This window comes from Rhea pennata, chromosome 7, assembly GCF_028389875.1.
Source record: "Rhea pennata isolate bPtePen1 chromosome 7, bPtePen1.pri, whole genome shotgun sequence".
Lineage (NCBI taxonomy): Eukaryota > Metazoa > Chordata > Aves > Rheiformes > Rheidae > Rhea > Rhea pennata.
In genome coordinates, this window is record NC_084669.1 from 9643538 (window position 1) to 9662093 (window position 18556).

Here is an 18556-nt window from a genome sequence, read left to right on the forward strand (position 1 = left end):
CCAACTCTCCAGTCTATCTCCCTGAATGGCAGCACAGCCCTCTGGTGTATCAGCCACTCCTCCCAGCTTGGTATCATCAGCATACCTGCTGAGGAGGCACTCTGTCCCCTCATCCAGATCATTGATGAAAAAGTTGAACAGGATGGGACCCAGTATTGAGCCCTGGGAGACACCACTAGCCACAGGCCTCCAACTAGACTCTACACCACTGATGACGACCCTCTGAGCTCTGCCTTTCAGCCCGTTCTCAATCCACCTCACTGTCCACTTGTCTAACCTGCACTTCCTGAGCTTCTCTAGGAGGGTGTTATGGAAGACAGTGTCAGAAGCCTTGCTGAAGTCAAGGTACACAATGTCCACTGCTCTCCCCTCGTCTACCCAGCCAGTCATTCCATCCTAGAAGGCGATCAGGTTGGTTAAGCAGGATTTCCCCTTGGTGAATCCATTCTGGCTACTCCTGATCACCTTCTTTTCCTCCATATGCCTGGAGATGACATCCAGAATGAGCTGTTCCATCCCCTTTCCAGGGATGGAGGTGAAGCTGGCCGGCCTATAGTTGCCTGGGTCCTCCTTCTTGCCCTTCCTGAAGACTAGAGTGACATTGGCTTTCTTCCAGTCCTCAGGCACCTCTCCAGTTCTCCATGACTTTTCAAAGATGATGGAGAGCGGCCTGGCAACAACATCCACCAGCTCCCTCAGTACCCGTGGGTGCATCCCCTCCGGGCCCATGGATTTGTGCATGTCTAGCCTGCCCAGAAGGTCTCTAATCCTATCCTCCTCAATCAAAGGAAAGTCTTCCCTTCTCCAGACTTTCTCCCTCACGTCCAGGCTGCAGGATTCCTGGGGGCTGCCCTTAGCAGTGAAGACTGAAGCAAAGAAGGCATTCAGTAATTCTGCCTTCTCTGTATCCCTAGTCACCAGGGCCCCTGCCCCATTCAGTAGCGGGCCCACACTTTCCCCACTCCTCCTCTTGCTGCTGATGTATTTGAAGAAGCCCTTCCTGTTGTCCTTAGCATCCCTTGCCAGACTCAATTCCAGCTGGGCCTTAACCTTCCTCGCAGCATCTCTACATACTCTGACTGCATTCCTATAATTCTCCCAAGTAGCGTGTCTCCTCTTCCACATTCTGTGTACTTTCTTCTTCTGTCTGAATTTGGCCAGGAGCTCCTTGCTCACCCATGCAAGTCTCCTGCCCCTTTTGCTTCACGTCTTACTCATAGGGATGCACCGCTCTTGAACTTGGAGGAAGTGATGTTTGAATATTAGCCAGCTCTCCTGGACCCCCCCCCCCGCTTCCTTCTAGGGCCTTAACCCATGAGAGTCCTCCAAGCAGGTCTCTGAAGAGCCTGAAATCTGCTCTCCTGAAGTCCAGAGTTGCAATCCTGCTTGTTGCCTTACTTCTTTCCTGCAGGATCCTGAACTCCACCCAACCTTCACATCTCTAACCAGTCCCTCTCTGTTGGAAAGGACAAGGTCCAGCAGGACACCCTTCCTCATAGGCTCCTCCACCATTTGTGACAAGAAGTTATCACCAATGCATTGCAGGAGCCTCCTGGACTGCTTGTGCCTTGCTGTGTAGTCCCTCCAGCAGATGTCAGGGTGGTTGAAGCCCCCCATGAGAACCAGGGCCTGTGATTGTGAGGCTACCTCCATCTCTCTCACATTGCTCCTTCCAATATTTTATTCAGATACCATATTATCTTAAAAAGAAAAACCACCAGAAGAAGATGTGAAAGAGTTAAAAAGACAACTTTTAATGAAAGGCTAAACTCAGGATCCCACGCATACTGGAATGAAGCTTGGTAAGTTAGTTCTAATAAAACATGCAAAAATAAGGTTAGAATATCAGACAGGAATTCTTCAGGATTAGGATAAGAATAAACCAGGCCAAGCTAGGAGGAGATTTATATATGATTGCAGAAATTCCCCAAGAAAGAGCTTCCTGACTATCTGTCTGGGTATTTACATCGCAACGAGAGTACTCCTTGATTCCTCACTGACACTAAGCTTTCACAAAACACCATCTCTGAGTAACACTTTCTGCCTTCCCTGGCTGACTAGAAGGTTCCTATCCTGGCAGACTACTGGCCTCCGTTATAAATGCCTTTCATAATAACCTCTTCCCTGGACAGCAACAGTCTGATACTGAACATGAAATTGTAACTGTTTTGGGAACTGCACCAAAGTCAGCAAATGAAAGGTCTTACATGTCTCCCTCTTTCATAGAGACAATCTTCTCATAAAACAGTGTCATCTAGCTGGCATTAATAGGATTCAGACCACTGCCTTGCTTCAGAGGAAATGTCCAAACAGCTAAAAATCCTCCTCCCACTGCCCAGTTCTTCTGAAGTTTTACCCCATCCCATGCCACTCTGCAGGAGCAGTGCTAGGATGCATCCTCCAAGGATATGGGAGTGGTAGGAGGCAGCTTCTGATGCAGAGTGTGGAGAAATGTGGAGAGAACAGCTTATACAGAACAGCACATATCTAGATGAGGAAAGTGAATCCTTCAGCTCCAAATATCAAGTTAAAGTCATGAAGTTGTTCATTATCTTCCAGATGTTCAATGCTAAACATAAAAAAGTCAGATATTAAGAAAGAATGCTGATCATTCACTGAGATTTCCATTATAAGGTTAAATTTAGCAGTTTGGGCTTGTCCAAAACCAGCTATAAACTCCTATATGGAACTACATATCCCCACAAACCTCAGCTCCTACAAACACTCTCTTGCCAATCCATGTCTTCTTCAGAGGAGAAGATAAGAGAAAGTACGAACCACAAATGATGGCTCCCAGTCATATATATTCACCAACACACAATGCAAGATGCTCTGCCATTATGATAAGGAGGTCAGGAAAAAGCTGTAAAAATATAAATTATCCTTTCTGAGTGCTGTATGATTATATACAAAGAAAGTATATAAAACTTATTGCTGTAGCCTCACAATACCAGATCATCAGCTATAAACTTATTTCCTACATTATAGTTCAGCTCTTGCCTGACGGGTATTCTGAGCTGTATTATTTGACAGTGGTGCTGGCAGATCATGTTTCAGGCTCAGCCTCGCTACTGCCAGGCTACCAAGAAGACTCAAGCCTGGCCTGCGAGCTTTACGCTCTGCTTGTCTAGCGCATGTGGAACCCATTCCTTCTGTTCCGTGTTACGGTGCCTCCTGTTTTCTGACCTTCAGTCTTGTCCTGACCATATTCCTTCCTTCAGACTGGTGTAGTGTACTACTACATTTATCAGCCATGAACTCAGCATACAGCATGTTACTGGTTTGTCATTGCTGGTATCAAGGTACTGCTTCTCATTGACCAGACTGAACAAAAATCACCTAGTGAATACCGGTAAGAAAAGAGTGGTTTTGCAACACCCTACGTTGGAAAGACTCATGCCTTGACTCACATGTGGCTAGGATCTGTTGTGTTTCAGTGAGACAGATGTACCACAGTGCAGAATTCAGCCCCATGTCTTTTACTATTTTATTTTCTATATGTTCTAATCAATCACCTCTTTATACACTAGAACAAACTAAAAAAGCCGATAAATAAAGACTGCTGTCTCTCTGGCCAACTTCAACATTTTTTCAACATGTGATCAAACATCCATATAACAAGCTTGATAAAATCTCTAGACCCTTTAAAGGTGGAACCTGGAAAGACATCGAGTTCAACTGAACTCCATTTGCCCTTCCGGAATTCCTGGACTAATGACTTAATCTCCCAGTTCAAGAAGCTTTTTTATTTATTGCTTGTACATTTCTGAAGCTTTAGGAGGAAAAACAATGCAAGTTTTGTATATGAAAAGAAAGTCTAGAACAAGCCACTGGAATGATGGAAGTAGAAGTTCAGATTTTGTAGAGTTCATTTATTATACTGGCTTTTGAATCTATTTTTAAAGCTGTTTTGTTGAGATTATACACTGCTGGGGAAATAAATCTGTCATACTAACTATTATTATTGTTATTTATACTACCATAGTGCCTAGGAGTTCTTCTTAAGAAGATAAACTCTGTTGCATTAGGTATTATGTAAACACATAAGAAGAAAATGCCCTATACACCAGGAGCTTACCATCCATATAAAACATAAATCAGCAAATGATACTATGCAGACAACAGAGAGAGACTAACAGCAACCAGTGAGATGATGTTGGATTAAGAGTGATCTTAGTGCATAGGGACCTAAATACTGTCAACACTTTGTCAATATTTTTGAATGTTATAGAGAGGCTTTGTTGGCATTTTTGAGGAAATGCTTCTGAAAATGAAGGGGAGCATTGGAGAACTTGTTTTGAGAATAGTAGGTAGAAACTGGTGTCTAGTAAGATGGAACAATCAAAAGCAGGAGCTAATATTTCAAAAATGAATAAAAACTCACAGAGAGGATGTAAATACAATGGTCATATGGTGAATGGTCTTCAAAATGAGTAGGTGCAGCAAATGGTTGAAATGAGCAACTAGGGAAAGATGGCAGTAGGATTTAACACATTAATGTTTCAATCTTCAGTTTATGGGTAATACTTAAAGTTGCATTTGCACAAGTAATACTGGATACTGGAGCAATTGAGACACGAGGTCCGGAGACCTTTAACTGTTCAAAGGTGTAAAAAGATTATGCAAGATCCAGACACTGCTGAAATATAAGAGGTTGAAATCCAAAAGTACACTGAAGTTCTAAGCCTTAGGTGATCAGCATGATTGCTTGATTGCGAAAGGGAGCAACAAGAAAGAGCAGTGAAGAGATAATTAGGAGTTCCTTTTAGCTATACTGATTATCAGAAAAGTCAGAGATAAAGGCAGAGATTGAGCTTTGATAGAAAGACAGAGTTCTGAAGTGATGGCTGAACTTTGTACAACACAAAGTGTTGAATGAGAAGAGGGAAGAAGCAGTGACAGAGCCCGGTGCAGTTCCCACAGAAAGCTGGGGAAAGGGAAGATGAGGACTATTCGGCCAACGACAAGATGAATTTCCAAAGTAAACAGAATGCCAGAATAAAGAGAAGTAGAGAAGCAAAGAGAAATGAAGATTTCAAAAAATGAAAGGCTGGTTGCATGTGTTCAAGGTAACTGACAGGTCAGAAGTTTTGAGAGATTTGACGAGCAATAGATCATTAGAAACCTTACTGAGAGCAATTTTAGTGGTCAGCATGGGAACAGCCAAATTAGTGGGAATGTAATACAGAAGTGAAAGAGGAAGCAGGAGCTACTGTTAATAGCACATTTCATGAAAGGGGAAAGGGATGGAAAGGTTAGCAATTTATTTTTTTTTTAATATGAGACTAAATTACTTTTCCTTTGTGAAGAAAAAGTGCTACAAGTTGATACTCAATGGGCTGCAAGCTCTAAGAAGACAAATTAGAGAGGTGAAGGTAAAGTGAAAAGGATCAAGTGATAATCACTAAGGAGAAACTCAATAAACATTGAAGAGATGAGCCCAGCTACACAATGATAAATACACCTATTTGCTGCCTAGGAGAAATGTATAAACTCTACTGCCCCATTAGAAGCAAGAAAATTAATATACTCTCTTGAAGATACTATCAGAACCATGTGAAATGTCTGGCCTCATAAATGGGACAGCTGAAGGGACGTTTCAGGTTGAAGGCAAATATGAAGGCAAAGAAAGGACTAGCTGAGAGGCCAGAGGCACTGGCTAGGTGCACATGTGCTTAGGAACCTGTGCGTTTTGCTCAGTCTTCCGAGTAACAGTGGCCACAGCCTCCTTTCTCCATCACCACAGATTTATGCCAGGGATGGACTGACTCCTCTGAATGACTGAAAATGTTCAGGGCCCACTGTGATGTGACAAATATATTGCTAAAGAGAACAACTCTGATTTATCCTGCCCAAGGATTCAGCACTCCTATAGTGATATCAGAGAGTCAAATTTACTATTAAATCTGAGTCTCTTGCCAGTTTGAGGTTTCCTTACGCTTTAATGATGATACGCACTACTGAAGTGCCTCACTGAGGTCCCACAGTGTAATCCTAATGGATTTTCCTATTTTTCTTGAGTAATAAAAATAATGGATGGGCTATATCATTGCTTGTAACAGTACTCAAAACACATTGTCAAGCTGAAAAGTCAGAATTGCTTTAGAACAACATGATCATAGAATAACTTTTTCTGAAAATTTCTTTAATTGGCCATAAACATTTCTCAGATAAAAATATTCATGTGTTCTAGGTTAACAACATAAATTTGTTGGGATTTTTTCCAAATAGCTGTTCAGCACTTTCTGGGGACCACTTTAATCACAAATATGAATATCTTTCAAGACTGTGAGAAACTCAAATACTGATTAAATCTAAAAGACTCCCAATCAGTTCTCACTTGTCTGCTGTAATGAGGCACACCATTAGCTTTCTGCATATCAGAAGAAAATGGAAAACAATTACTAGGAAGGATTCGAGCTCCTCAAAAACAAATGTATATGTCTTGTCAGATGCCTACAGTAAGGTAGTCTTTCCTGCAAGCAAGGTCAAACCCATGATAGGCAGGGTAATGAATGGCATCACAGTGATTACACTACCATGGTATGTGAAACAGGAGACCCCGTTACTAAGCATATAAGAAAACTTTGTGAAAGGGGATATACTTACATAGACCTGAAGCAGCTCATAAAGTTGTTGAGACTCTCCATCCACTAACGTTGATTTTAAAAAAATATTTTTATATAAGCTCTTGGTATTAGAAGAAAAGATGCTTACACACCTATGTTAAAAAGTATAGCATTCACCCCACCTCTTCACTTCTCCTAGTGAAGTTCTATTTTTTGCATTTGATGCACTCTGAATTTAAACTTACTGTGAACTGCTCTGTTTGTAAACAAAAAACAAAATAATCCCCTAATTTCATTACTACCCCTCTAAGGCTTCAGTAGATGCTTCACTTTACAATTACTAATAAATTTGTGAAGCAAATACAATCGTGCCACTCTTCACTGGGACTCCATTTCTGAGAGTCCCAGTGTATCTGCCACACTTTCCATACAAGGTCCGAGAAGTTCTGCCACATCCTCCCTTGACTCAAGTGTACAATAACATCAGCATTTTACAGCACTACTAACAGCATGGCAAAAATGCTAATTAAATCCATCTTCTTCACTCAACTGCATAAAGGAGAAAAATTTAAATGATGGGTGTTTCAGTAGCACCCAGCAAGTTTCCCTTGGATTGAACTGCCATTTAAATATAGATGCTCCCATGCACTGTTTGACACACTTAAATTTTATATCCATTTGCCTACTGTGTTAAGATCTCGAAGAACAGCTACATCTCTCATTCTTAAGGATCTTTGTATCATAACCCCAAACAACATCTTTTAAAACATTACAGCTTTATTCAATCATTAGCGTGTCACTGTCTGTACGGAGAGAGCAGGGAGGGAAAGTGCACGGGCTTTAACTATTATACTTGCTACTAGCTTTTAGACTGTGTATCGTACTTTGCTCTGCTTAAAACATTTCATATTTACATGCACTCATTTCAGACTTAGGATTCAGACATCGCTAGGGAAGTGATATGCTTTTCCAAGCCCTGTGATACAAAGAAGATAATAAACCTGACTTACTGCTTTCTCATTAGTATATAAAGATGACATTAGAACTTTCAGCTTCCAAAATTACTGTCATTGCAACTTCAGCTTCAAAGATCAAAAATAACATTGCATAGGAGGAGCTTAAAAATAGCAATACAGCACACACAAATTTGATATAATAAAGTATTTGGTTTTACCAATGCAATCTTTTCATTATCATCTAACTACTCCCTAATACTGCAGTTTGTTCCACTTCTGGAAAGTATACCCATTATTTACAGCCTGTTGTTAGGCTCTCCAAGCATTAATAGTCCCACATAGTCCATTTAAGGAAATACCTAAGATAGCAAAAACTTGGAGGGATTTCACTAAGTTACAACTTGCTAATGCTTTTTCAAAAAAGAGAAAATACATACTCCTATAACACTAACTTTAGAAAGCTATTCTTTCACATATAAAAGTTGAAATCATCACCTCTGCTTTGATTTCTATGCTTAAGAAGGGGCAAGGAATCATAAACAAGTTCTTGAGACCCCAAATACAACTAGGGTACAGTATTACTACATACAGGCAGCATGCAACAGTCATCAGAAACCACTTTGCAAGTTCCAGTAAGATTACGTGTAAGGAGTATTGGCGTGGCAGGTCAAAAAGACAGAATTCAGGTGAGGCAGCAGGGTCAAAACATTGAGCAGCCTCAGAAAACTATACTTTCGACTGGAAGTATAGGGTAAGGAAAGAAGCCTTCTAAAGCCTCAACTACACAATCTCTGGGCATTCTTCTAGGAGGCAGATGGCAGAGTCCCTTGCAGTAACTAGAAAACATCTTGGCCCCGCTGGTGACTTTCAAACAAAAGGCTCCTTCCCTCCACCTTCAGAAACGAGGAAAGGACGATTCCTTTCCTAGAACAGCTAATTTGACATCACGGAAATCCGTAACAGGGCAGCGACTCCAGCAGAGTCACACAAACGCCGTTGTACACAGCGGCACCCACTCCTGCGTCAGCATCTCCGGGTTTGCACGTAGGATGCACAGGCCCGTTTCAATAATTCTTAGGTGAAAGGTGGGGAGGGGGGAAGGTCTCATTTCAGAAGGGATGTCCAAAAGCAAGCAAACTTTCTGCTTTATGAGTTGAAGCAAATGCTGAGAGATCACATGACCCTGTGTAATTTGGTTGGGTTTGGCAGAAGCTTTATATGCACTTTATAACAAACCATAGAAATTGCAAATAAATTTGTCTGAATGTTTTTCCAAGTGGGACTTGCATCAGGCTAAGCTGATACTTAATCTGGATAGAAATCAAAGAAAACTAATCAAATTTTATAGGTAGGAGTTGTAAATGCTTTAAGTATTTGAATAGATACACAGAGAAATTTTTAGCAGAGAAAAAAAAATCAACATAACTACACTACTAATCATATGGCTCACCTATGGTAAATAAGCCAGAGTTTTTGGCATACAATATTTTCATTAAAGCTAAATCACTGTATCAGTAAAAACATGATTGGAGTCATAAGTAAGAGATCATCTTTTCAGGCATGTTGGTATTGCTCCTCAGTTGTATCAGTGCATACGAAAAGCCTACATTAATACTCAGCATCCCAAAGGGTTTTATTCAAAGCTGCTGAAATGTGATTCAGCCATAATTATTCAAATTAAATGCTTTCACTATGATAGCTACTGTTGTGAACAGAATAAAATGCTCACCTCCCTAGGCAAGTGAGACAGAAATGCGAGGGGAAGGCATATTCCCCCCCATTGAGATATGGGGGAAATCAAACCAAGCATATGGTTATTGCCAAAAATCTCCAGGGAGAGCCTCAATGCAGCTAGACTTCTTCCAGTATCGAAGCTAGCTCTGCTACCTCCGCAATACCCAGTCTACGACGCGGGCAGTATACCGTTCCTCATCGCTCTCATGTGCGGAAAGGAAAGACATCAGACCTCTTGTTTCCAGATCACTGTGTAAATTTGAAGCTGGGGAGTCCTTACATCCATATACTCTTTTGTAGAACCTCAGGTCATGGATTTCAACCAATCATTCAATGTCTGCAGAGCCTGGTGAAATGTGAAACAACAATACTTGCTAGTTAAAGGATTTTAACAAAGCTGTCACCCTTATGACATACCTATTTTATTATTTTCACACCTACATTGATATAAACATTGACAGACAAGACAAGCCGTAAAAGATAATTTTTTTCAATGTTTATTTTTCCACAAAAAAGCTTTACAGGGAGAAGCATGTTTTACTAGAGAAAAAGTACATTCTTTAATCACTGTTTATTTGTCAAATTTATATCTGAGGCTGCAACTTCTACAGTGTATTTCATCTCATAATATTACAGGATGTATACCTTTTATTTAAAAGGACTATAATCCTTGGACGTTGTTAACAATTCTATTAGGTAATGCTACATGTGAACAACTGTATCCACTGCAGATGAAGTGCCTTCAGTTTAATTCTGTGTACACTTCACAGCGGTAAATATAAAACATCTTTCAAATATTCAGATTTTTAAAAGGCTTTGCATCACATGTAATGGAAAAACAGATGTTTAGTATCTTAAACAGCAACAAAAATATTCCAATGTCCACAATGCAACACTCCAGAAAGGAAAACAAAAGAAAATCCCCCCCCCCCTTTCCCCATAAACAACACTGAGACATTTATAGGGTGTTAAGTGCTCAAATGTGACTTTCTTCACCAGTGGTAAACTGCTGCGATTTTCAGACATCCCAACATCAGAATTTAAATGAAGTTATATGGTTTTACACAGTGAGAGAACCTGACCCTTCATAGCTGCCTGTATGCACAACCCTCTGCCATTTACAGCATCTTTGCTGTTCTTCAGAACAAGTAAAAAAAACAACAACAAAACAACCCTAAAACAAACCTCTCACACCCAAATACCAAGGTAACAATCTTCACCCTTTTAGATCAATGAAAGTTTTGTCCTTCATTTTACTCAAATCAGAATTTCAGCAAGATTTTTGCAATCTCCCTGCCAAATGTGTTTTGAAGTGTGCATAAAAATGTAAGAACAGTCTCAGAAGCAGGTTCACAAACTGATAAAAAAATGTTTTACAGAAAAATACTTAGTAAGAACAGATTGAACAGAAAGCATTTTCCTTTCTACTTCATTGAAAAATCTAATGAAGAGGGAAAATTCTTAACAGTTTCCAAATTAATATAGAATTAAAAAAATTCCAAATTTACAAACCATGAAGGTTAAATGAATACTATATTTCAAACAATACTCCAGCAGTTCTGTAAATATATGCATTCAAATATTTTAAGGCACTGATATTTTATTCAGTCATCATGACTTAAGGAAAACGTGATATTTTGATCTGAGGCTGAACTACTAGCCCAAAAGATATTTACCATTAACCTTAAAAAGCCAGGATTTCACCTACAGTTTCACAATTATCTCATTTTTATTAGTGCCCTTATAAAATCAAATAAGCCCATTACAGGTTTTAACAAACGTACAATGATTACATATGAGAAAGTTTTTATTGCATTAATCCTCCTTTAAAAAATGAAATTGGATAACTTTGAAGTTAAACATTTAAACGTGTAAAACACTTAGTAGTTTTGTTCCTCCACTTTAGTCTCAACTCCATTTTTTTTTTTTTAATTTGGAAGTCAGTTATCCGATATAGACAACTCTCAGGACAGATTACTGGACTGGATTGTTTAAATGCAGGTAATGTAAAATCAAACTGGGAAGTCATCTTGTTTACTATGACGTCTGTTAACAGCCAGATAGGTTGTGTTTCTAAATACTTACTCCAAAGGGGAGAAGTTTTGTGTGCAATATTGCTTAACTGAGGAATGTTGAGTCCAAAACATTAAATTTCATTAAATTAAGGTAGACTTAAGAACAGATTTTTACAAGTGGTGTTTCTTTAACTTAAAATTGTCAATGTTGCAAAACGAACCAGGTAAGATTTGAAAAACACTTGCAACTCTTCTGCTTAGCCCTGGGGCCTGCAGTTGGACAAAATGTTCTCCAGTATGCTTGAAAGCAATGGATGAAGAGAGAAGAGATACAGTAGACAATCGTAATAGTAGTTATAGCTGCACAGACAGTCCCCAACTTAAACCCACGGTTTTTAGCTTTTCAGCTGCGACACAAATATGCTAACCTCCAATAAAAAGCAAAATCTGCACCAAGAAAGCAAGCTGGAGTATCTTTCAAATCACCTATTACTCAAAGTATTTTCTGTAACACTGAAGTTTCCTGAAACTGAGAGCCATCAAAATCCCTGCATAGGCCACTCAAGTTTGCTGGGACTCTCTGGGAGGTCTCGAAACAACTGTACCATCTTACCGTATAGTAAGGCAATGGTAAAAATGCTGATGGTAGCTGCATCAGTACAAAGCTTCATGAAGCTGACATGAGAACATAATCTTATTCAAATGCTACCTAGAACAGTGGGGGAGTGTCCAGATATCACCTAGATTTCAGTAATTATTACCTGTAATTATCTCAAGATAAAGAATACTTATTGGATCAGATGATGGCAGATTTCTGCAGTCAGAGTAAGAGCAACATTGCTGCCTTCAGTACAGAGCAAGATTGTAAAGAATGTAAACAGGACCTTGGAAGTAGCTAATCTCAGAAACTGAGTCTATACATTTTGAGAATCACTGTCATGGTGTAGCTCATCCTCACACTCTCAACTCATTTGCACCACTGTGCGTGCACTGCCAGAGAACATCAGCTTTATATGGAACAGCCCTACTGCACTGTCTATTTACATCCGCCTCCCTAAAGCAGGAGCAGGGAAAAGTGGACAAGGTAACTGTCCTGCTTTGTACCCTCTGAGGTATCAAGAAACTGGCTGGACTTCACCCTTGTGGGAAATGGTTAGGAAAGCCTAACCAAAACCCCACACAACAATTTTATGACAAAGAAGCCAAAATAAACCTGGAAATCGAATCCCTAACAGGAGCAAGTGATTTTACATATAAGAGTACAGAAACTGCAAAAAACAGGAACAGGTGGTTCTGACAGAAGACAGTGGTCAAGTTTGATTATATGAACATAACTGAAAATAGAAATATTGTTGGAAATCTTTTTATATTTATGATCTGCTGTAGAATACAAATACAGACGTGGCAGAATAATTCAAAATAACCACGTCTCACTTTTGCATGACTGTAAAGGTTACCATCCATAACTGTCAGCATTCTTCCAGCTTTCTATCTGGGGACAAACAAGCTCATTTAATCCCCAACAAACCTATTCCAATGCAAATTATTAAATTTCACTTAAAATACTAGATTTTTGCTAACATATATGAATTATTTTAATTGATTATATGAACAACTCTTCTGGCAGATCTACGCAGAGAGTTACTGTCAGGAAGGGCAGGTGATAAGCTGCTTTGTGTGGTAAATTCCTCAGGTAACATAACTGCTGCCTGGAGAACACATGCACATGGCCTGTTACAACATCTGTCACATGTTATACAAGAAGGAAAACTTCCTTTTGACTTGCAACACACAGTTTACGCATACACTTCTGTGGGACCTTAGCTGCAATGTACCTTTGAGGTAAGTGTTAATGAGTAACAGTGATTTTTGAAAGTTAAGCATCATAAGACTGTAATAATTTAGCAGACAATAGCAGAGATATTTGTAAGTTCTTTCAGCTAAATAATTTTTGACTTTGTAGAGTTTTAAGTGCTTCATCTATGTAACAAACCTTGTTAGGAACGAAAAATTCAAGAAAATTTGCAAAAGCAGTCAGTAATACCTCTATCTTTGCTTAAATAAACAATAATCAAATGAATGGAATGACATTTCCCCATACAAGAAGGAAAATCACTTGATTCTGATCATCTCCCTTTTCTGAGCAATAGATAAGGAATATATTTCTCTCTATGTTCTCACAAATAATACTTTTACCCATAGTTTCAACTACAAGATTTGCCCACTGGAAAGAAAAGTGCATTAAGAATATATACAATATACTGAAACCCATATATACCTTTTCTCAGATTTATAGCAGATTTATACGATGCTATAAAACTACCTTCTTGTGTATCACACATCTGGTTTGTACTTGCTTTGAATCACTACATTGCTGTAGTATTATACAAGCACAAGGTTCTACAAGTGGAAGACATGAGGGGCAAAACAGTGACTATGACAGGATGCATCCAACAGAACAGCCCAAAATAACATGTGAGAAGAGAACGCAGAAAGGAAATCAACTAAATACATACGCATGAAATATGCTTACATCAATAAGCTCACACAGCCAGTATCCTTCCCAACCCTTTTTCAACATAAAGAAACAAACTATATGAAGATATTATTGAATTCAAACAATATGAAAAAGTTAATAAAACATATCATCTTCCCTCCTGTTTTTTTCTAATAAAAAATAATCATACTGTAATTAAATTACAATTCCTAAGATGTTCTAATGGTACTTTTATATATTCCTTCATAAAAAAAAGCTTTCTAGGAGAGCAAGCATTAGGGCTAATGTAGGGTATAGGGTGACTTACTACGGGGTGTGGGAGAAAAAGCATTTCAGGACTATGTTTTTGGGGTGCTTTAAAGGGACTTAGGGTCCCTTAAGTACAAAACTTACTACAGGATGTTTAGGGGAAGATCAAAGGTCAGGAAAGGGAGGGATCCAGGTGGAGTGAGGAGGAACAAGCACAGGAAGGTACAGGGAAAAGAGGATAAAAAAGGCTAGTTGAGTATAAACATGACTGTTCAGCACTTGTCTTGATCAAGTCTTGTAGTTTGATCACCAGTCTAGCATACATTTGTATTAAATTCTACTTTCAACTATTCTGGAGGGAGGTGTATTCTCTACTCTATGTGTGTATGCTATAAAAGCTTCAGGACAGACTAGCCAGTGAGCTAGAGAAGAGCGCTGAGCAACAACTGGAGGGGAAACAAACCACAGGGGCTCACACTTTCAGGTGCCAGTGGCTGGAGGAGCCTGGAGGCCAGCTACTGGATAGATCAAGTGCCTAAGAGCAATTACTGAAGAATCCCATAATGTATGTAGGTGTACACATATACACACACACACACACACATGTATATACATACATCTCTCAATACAAATACATTCCACTTCAATCCTGATCATCCAAAGAGGGGGCTGTTCATGCTGTTCCTTTTTTCGCGAATGCTGTGTCTGTTTAGGAGGGTGTCAGTAAATGACATCCCTCTGGCTGTGCTGGTCTATGCAGCTGCCTGTGTGTGTAGTCTGTATACAGTGTATTCTGTACACATACACATAAGTGTACCTACTAGGAGCGCATGTTCAGCATTGCTACTGACTGGACCAGGAGGAATTGATCTGGGTAGGAAAATCCACCAGATTCTGCTATCTCCAACATATAGCTTTTCTTCTAAATAATAGGTGGTATGTCTTTTTGAGACGGAACCACACCTTCTGCCTCTGTTTTCTATTTTTAGCATAAAAACATTATAGCAGTGAAAGCAAAACAGTAGCAAGGATATAGTATCTTTACAAAGCTCATGAAAAATGCATGAGGGAAGCAGAGAATAGTTCTTAAATTTAATGAAAAAGCTTTTGGTGCTGGACTAGCATCACCAAATTGTTTTCACATTCAGTTCACTGCTGCAAGACATGGACTTAAAAGAAAAGAGAAAGAAAAACTTGGTCCAAATGGATATATTCCTGTCCTTTGCTAGTTAAGCGGTAATTGTTTTCACTGGAATACAGTTATTAAAATTTGGCCATGACTAAATATTTAAAGGTCCTTTACTGTCACATCCAGGACTTCAGCTTGATTTTACCCAACAGTTTTCCTGCTGCTACTCACGTCCTCTCCCAATAAGCTTACAGTGGTTCTGAGTATGCAAATATACAATAACTCTAAGTTGAGACTTGAAAAAACAAAACAGCTATGACCCTTAAGCACACATCTATGCACATTTATCTAAATGTGCAAATGTGTGCATGTTTGGATAGAAAATGTATCTACAATACTGTATTTAAATGCTACATATTATATTTAAATGAAAGGTAGGAATACAATTTTTCCCCCTTCAACAATATGTTAAAAAGTGCCACTAAGGTAACATATATTGACATATGGATTACTTTTTTGAATACAGGAAGTTAAACAGGTCAAATTTGATTATCTTGCCAAATAGACAAATATCAAATAATTCTAGTTGGAATTTAGAGAACAAATCTATCTGTTGAGTGATATACTCAAGATAACAGTAAAAGCTGAATTGAGCATTTTGAATTCGTGAAACTAGTGTTTGTTTTTTTCAGTAAGCAATAGAAAAAGTATGAACTGATTGGAAGCTAACCTAAGGCTTCCTGGCTACCATCCAAAGTTAACCAAAAAGCATTTCAGAAAGAAGGAGTTTTACTAAAAAAAAAAAAAAAAAAAAAATCTGGATCAGTTTCTTTGCTTTCATCTTTCAAATAGTATTTACAAACTGTGAACAAAGTAGGAAATCTTGTTCCTCAAGACTACATGTAAACTGAAAGGCTATACCAGAAAAGTTGCTTAAAAAACACAAGAAAAATAATATCTCAGTCCTTGCCTTGTTAACAGATGAGATAATTATCATTTCTTGTACTACAGAGCTCACAGATTGGCTGGCATTTCAATGGAAGGAAAACACACCAGTGCATATGGTTTCCTTAAAACAAAAGTCTCTTAAGTTCATGACCAACATTTCAATCAGCTTCTAAGTAGCAAAGAGCAACAACAAATCATACTGAGGATTTACTGACAGATGTCAGGAGCAATGGCTTTCTCTCTCTCTCTCTTCTTCTTTTTTTTTTTTTTTTTTTTTTTTTTTTTTTTTTTTTTTTTTAGAAAAAGCTATTTAATTCTTTCACTACTGTGGTGCTTCATAATATATATAAAAGTCTATCTTCAAAACATATGTAAAAAGTGCATCTTCAAACTTTGGATAAATTCATCTTTTTAGAACGGATCTTCATGATTCAAGCACTGAGCCCAATCTAAGCATCACTGAAGCCTAGTGGAAACCCTACCAATTCAAACTCACACACACTCCAGTATTCCTGCTATATGCTATGGCAAATTGATAGGATTTTACTTGCAAAACATTTAAACAGCAAAGGCAGAATGCAGTTTTGAATGCTTTTGGAATACAGTTTTAAAGTTCCTTGTTCAAAGACTAGAATACCAGTTTACTAGCAAAAGCTCAGATCCTGCACAAATGAATATGAATGTGAATAATCCACCATTAAATGTATGGTTCTGGTTGAGAGGCCACTATAACAAATGACTTAAAAGGCTTTGAATTAGATTTCAAGAGTACAATACCATTCTTAACCATAAGCGTTCGCAAGACAGGTCTTTCCACAGGAATCACAGAAGGGGGAAGAACTGGTGATTTACCTTCTTGAAATGTCTGATGCTTAATTTTTGTGGTTTAGATAGTCAACTATTACCTACAATTTACTATAAAATGTAAATGGGTAGATAACAGGAAAACTCTGACATGTTTTTAATACACACATTAGAGAGAGGCACATTTTTTGTTAGAAATCAGTATGAAATGCTTCTGAAGGACTTAAACACGTTCTTTCACAGAATTTTTTTCATGAAACTGTGCTTTTCATATAAGGCGGTCATATCTAGTTAAGTAAAACACAGTTTGCATAAAATTAAAGCTGCACCTAGTTTAAGATGTGTTTTCAAAATACATACATCATAAATGCCAACATTGAAAAATAAGAAAAATTCTTTTATAACCTGGAGAAAGCAAGCACTGGTTGTGACATTCTGTTAGAAATCAAGGGCATGAAAGCAGTTTGCACTGCTGGTTCAAACGATCTAGCTGTTCTACCGGTACACACAGTGCAAAGAACTTATTACAGTAATATCACAAAGAAATACTACTTCTTCCAAAAGTACTCTTGAAATAGTTCCTCTTTGCTCCAAATGGCATAATGTTCACAACGCAACAGAATCTAGAGTGTTACTGCATTATTGCTGCTACAGTAATGAAAAGAACTGAGGTGGTGATTATACATTTTCATGTTAAATTGTGAGGAATTATACTTCGATTTATCAAGCATATTACTTAGCTTCTTCATAAGCTGTAGGAAAATGAGCAGTGGAGAGAAGTTATCTTTTTGTATTTTTTCCTACAGAAACATCAAACGCTAAAATAAAGTATGAAATTAGTTGTCTTTGTATTAGTTAGTTAAAAATGAGTACGTCAGTTCAACTTGAGTCAAACTACCTCGGTTTGTATTAGCTATCTGTAAAGGCTGACTGAATGAGATTCCTTTCATCATACAGGCACTGCTATCTTTGCTGCAGTAATAGAGGCATGCTTTGATAGCCAGGATAGCTTCAGCTGATAGACAGCTACTGGGTAACTGAAAGGGAATGAGAGTTTGACAGGAAACATCCTTAATTCCTCCAGACAGGCACTGTCCTTGAAGCAACCATGCATTATCTGCAAAAAACAGAAAACAAAAACAAAAATACAGGTTTTCTCACTAGGAACAAAAAAAACAGGTTTTATCATTAGGACATTCAACATTGTGTCTAAAACCTATAGAAAACATTGATATTATTTATCAAAAAACATAGTCTTTCTTTCCTTGTGCAATACTAGGAGAAATTAGAAAAATCTGTTTTTTCCAGTCACAGAGAAAAAGGAAAAGTGATTTATAAGTGCTTTTGGTTGTCATTTAAAGGTGGAAGGATCCATAGCTCTGATTTAAGAAGTATACCTTAGTTAAATACAATGCGTCTGCAATTTGTCCTATAAGCTCTAAAAAGAGTATTAAAATTTATTCTGAGATATGTAATCAAAACTCCTTAAATTAATGGGCTGTTACAGATTTGTATCAGAGGCTTAGCACTCAAGGCAAGGTGACTGCATGTACTTTATGACATCTCCAAACAGAAATGCTGGTTTTATAAGCGGGTTGCTATGACTTACTACTGTTCAGGCTGATTGTTACAATGGGACCCAAGCTTTGTATTTA

General features: G+C 38.3%; 1 protein-coding gene across 2 annotated transcripts in view; it reads right to left on the minus strand.

Annotated features, from left to right (window-relative positions):
- Positions 1-9529: 9529 nt before the first annotated feature.
- The window catches only part of NHLRC2 (NHL repeat containing 2), a 40850-nt gene continuing 31823 nt past the window's right edge, over positions 9530-18556 (minus strand). The window contains exons 11-12 of one of the 2 annotated variants that reach the window (XM_062579925.1): positions 17800-18018; positions 9530-9605 (exon numbers count right to left, since the gene is read on the minus strand). In XM_062579925.1, the coding sequence (XP_062435909.1) occupies positions 9586-9605; positions 17800-18018 (239 nt within the window). In that variant the 3' untranslated portion in view covers positions 9530-9585. Of the gene's footprint in view, positions 9606-9740; positions 18019-18556 lie in introns of those variants that run through there. The other variant, XM_062579924.1, reaches the window with a different exon arrangement.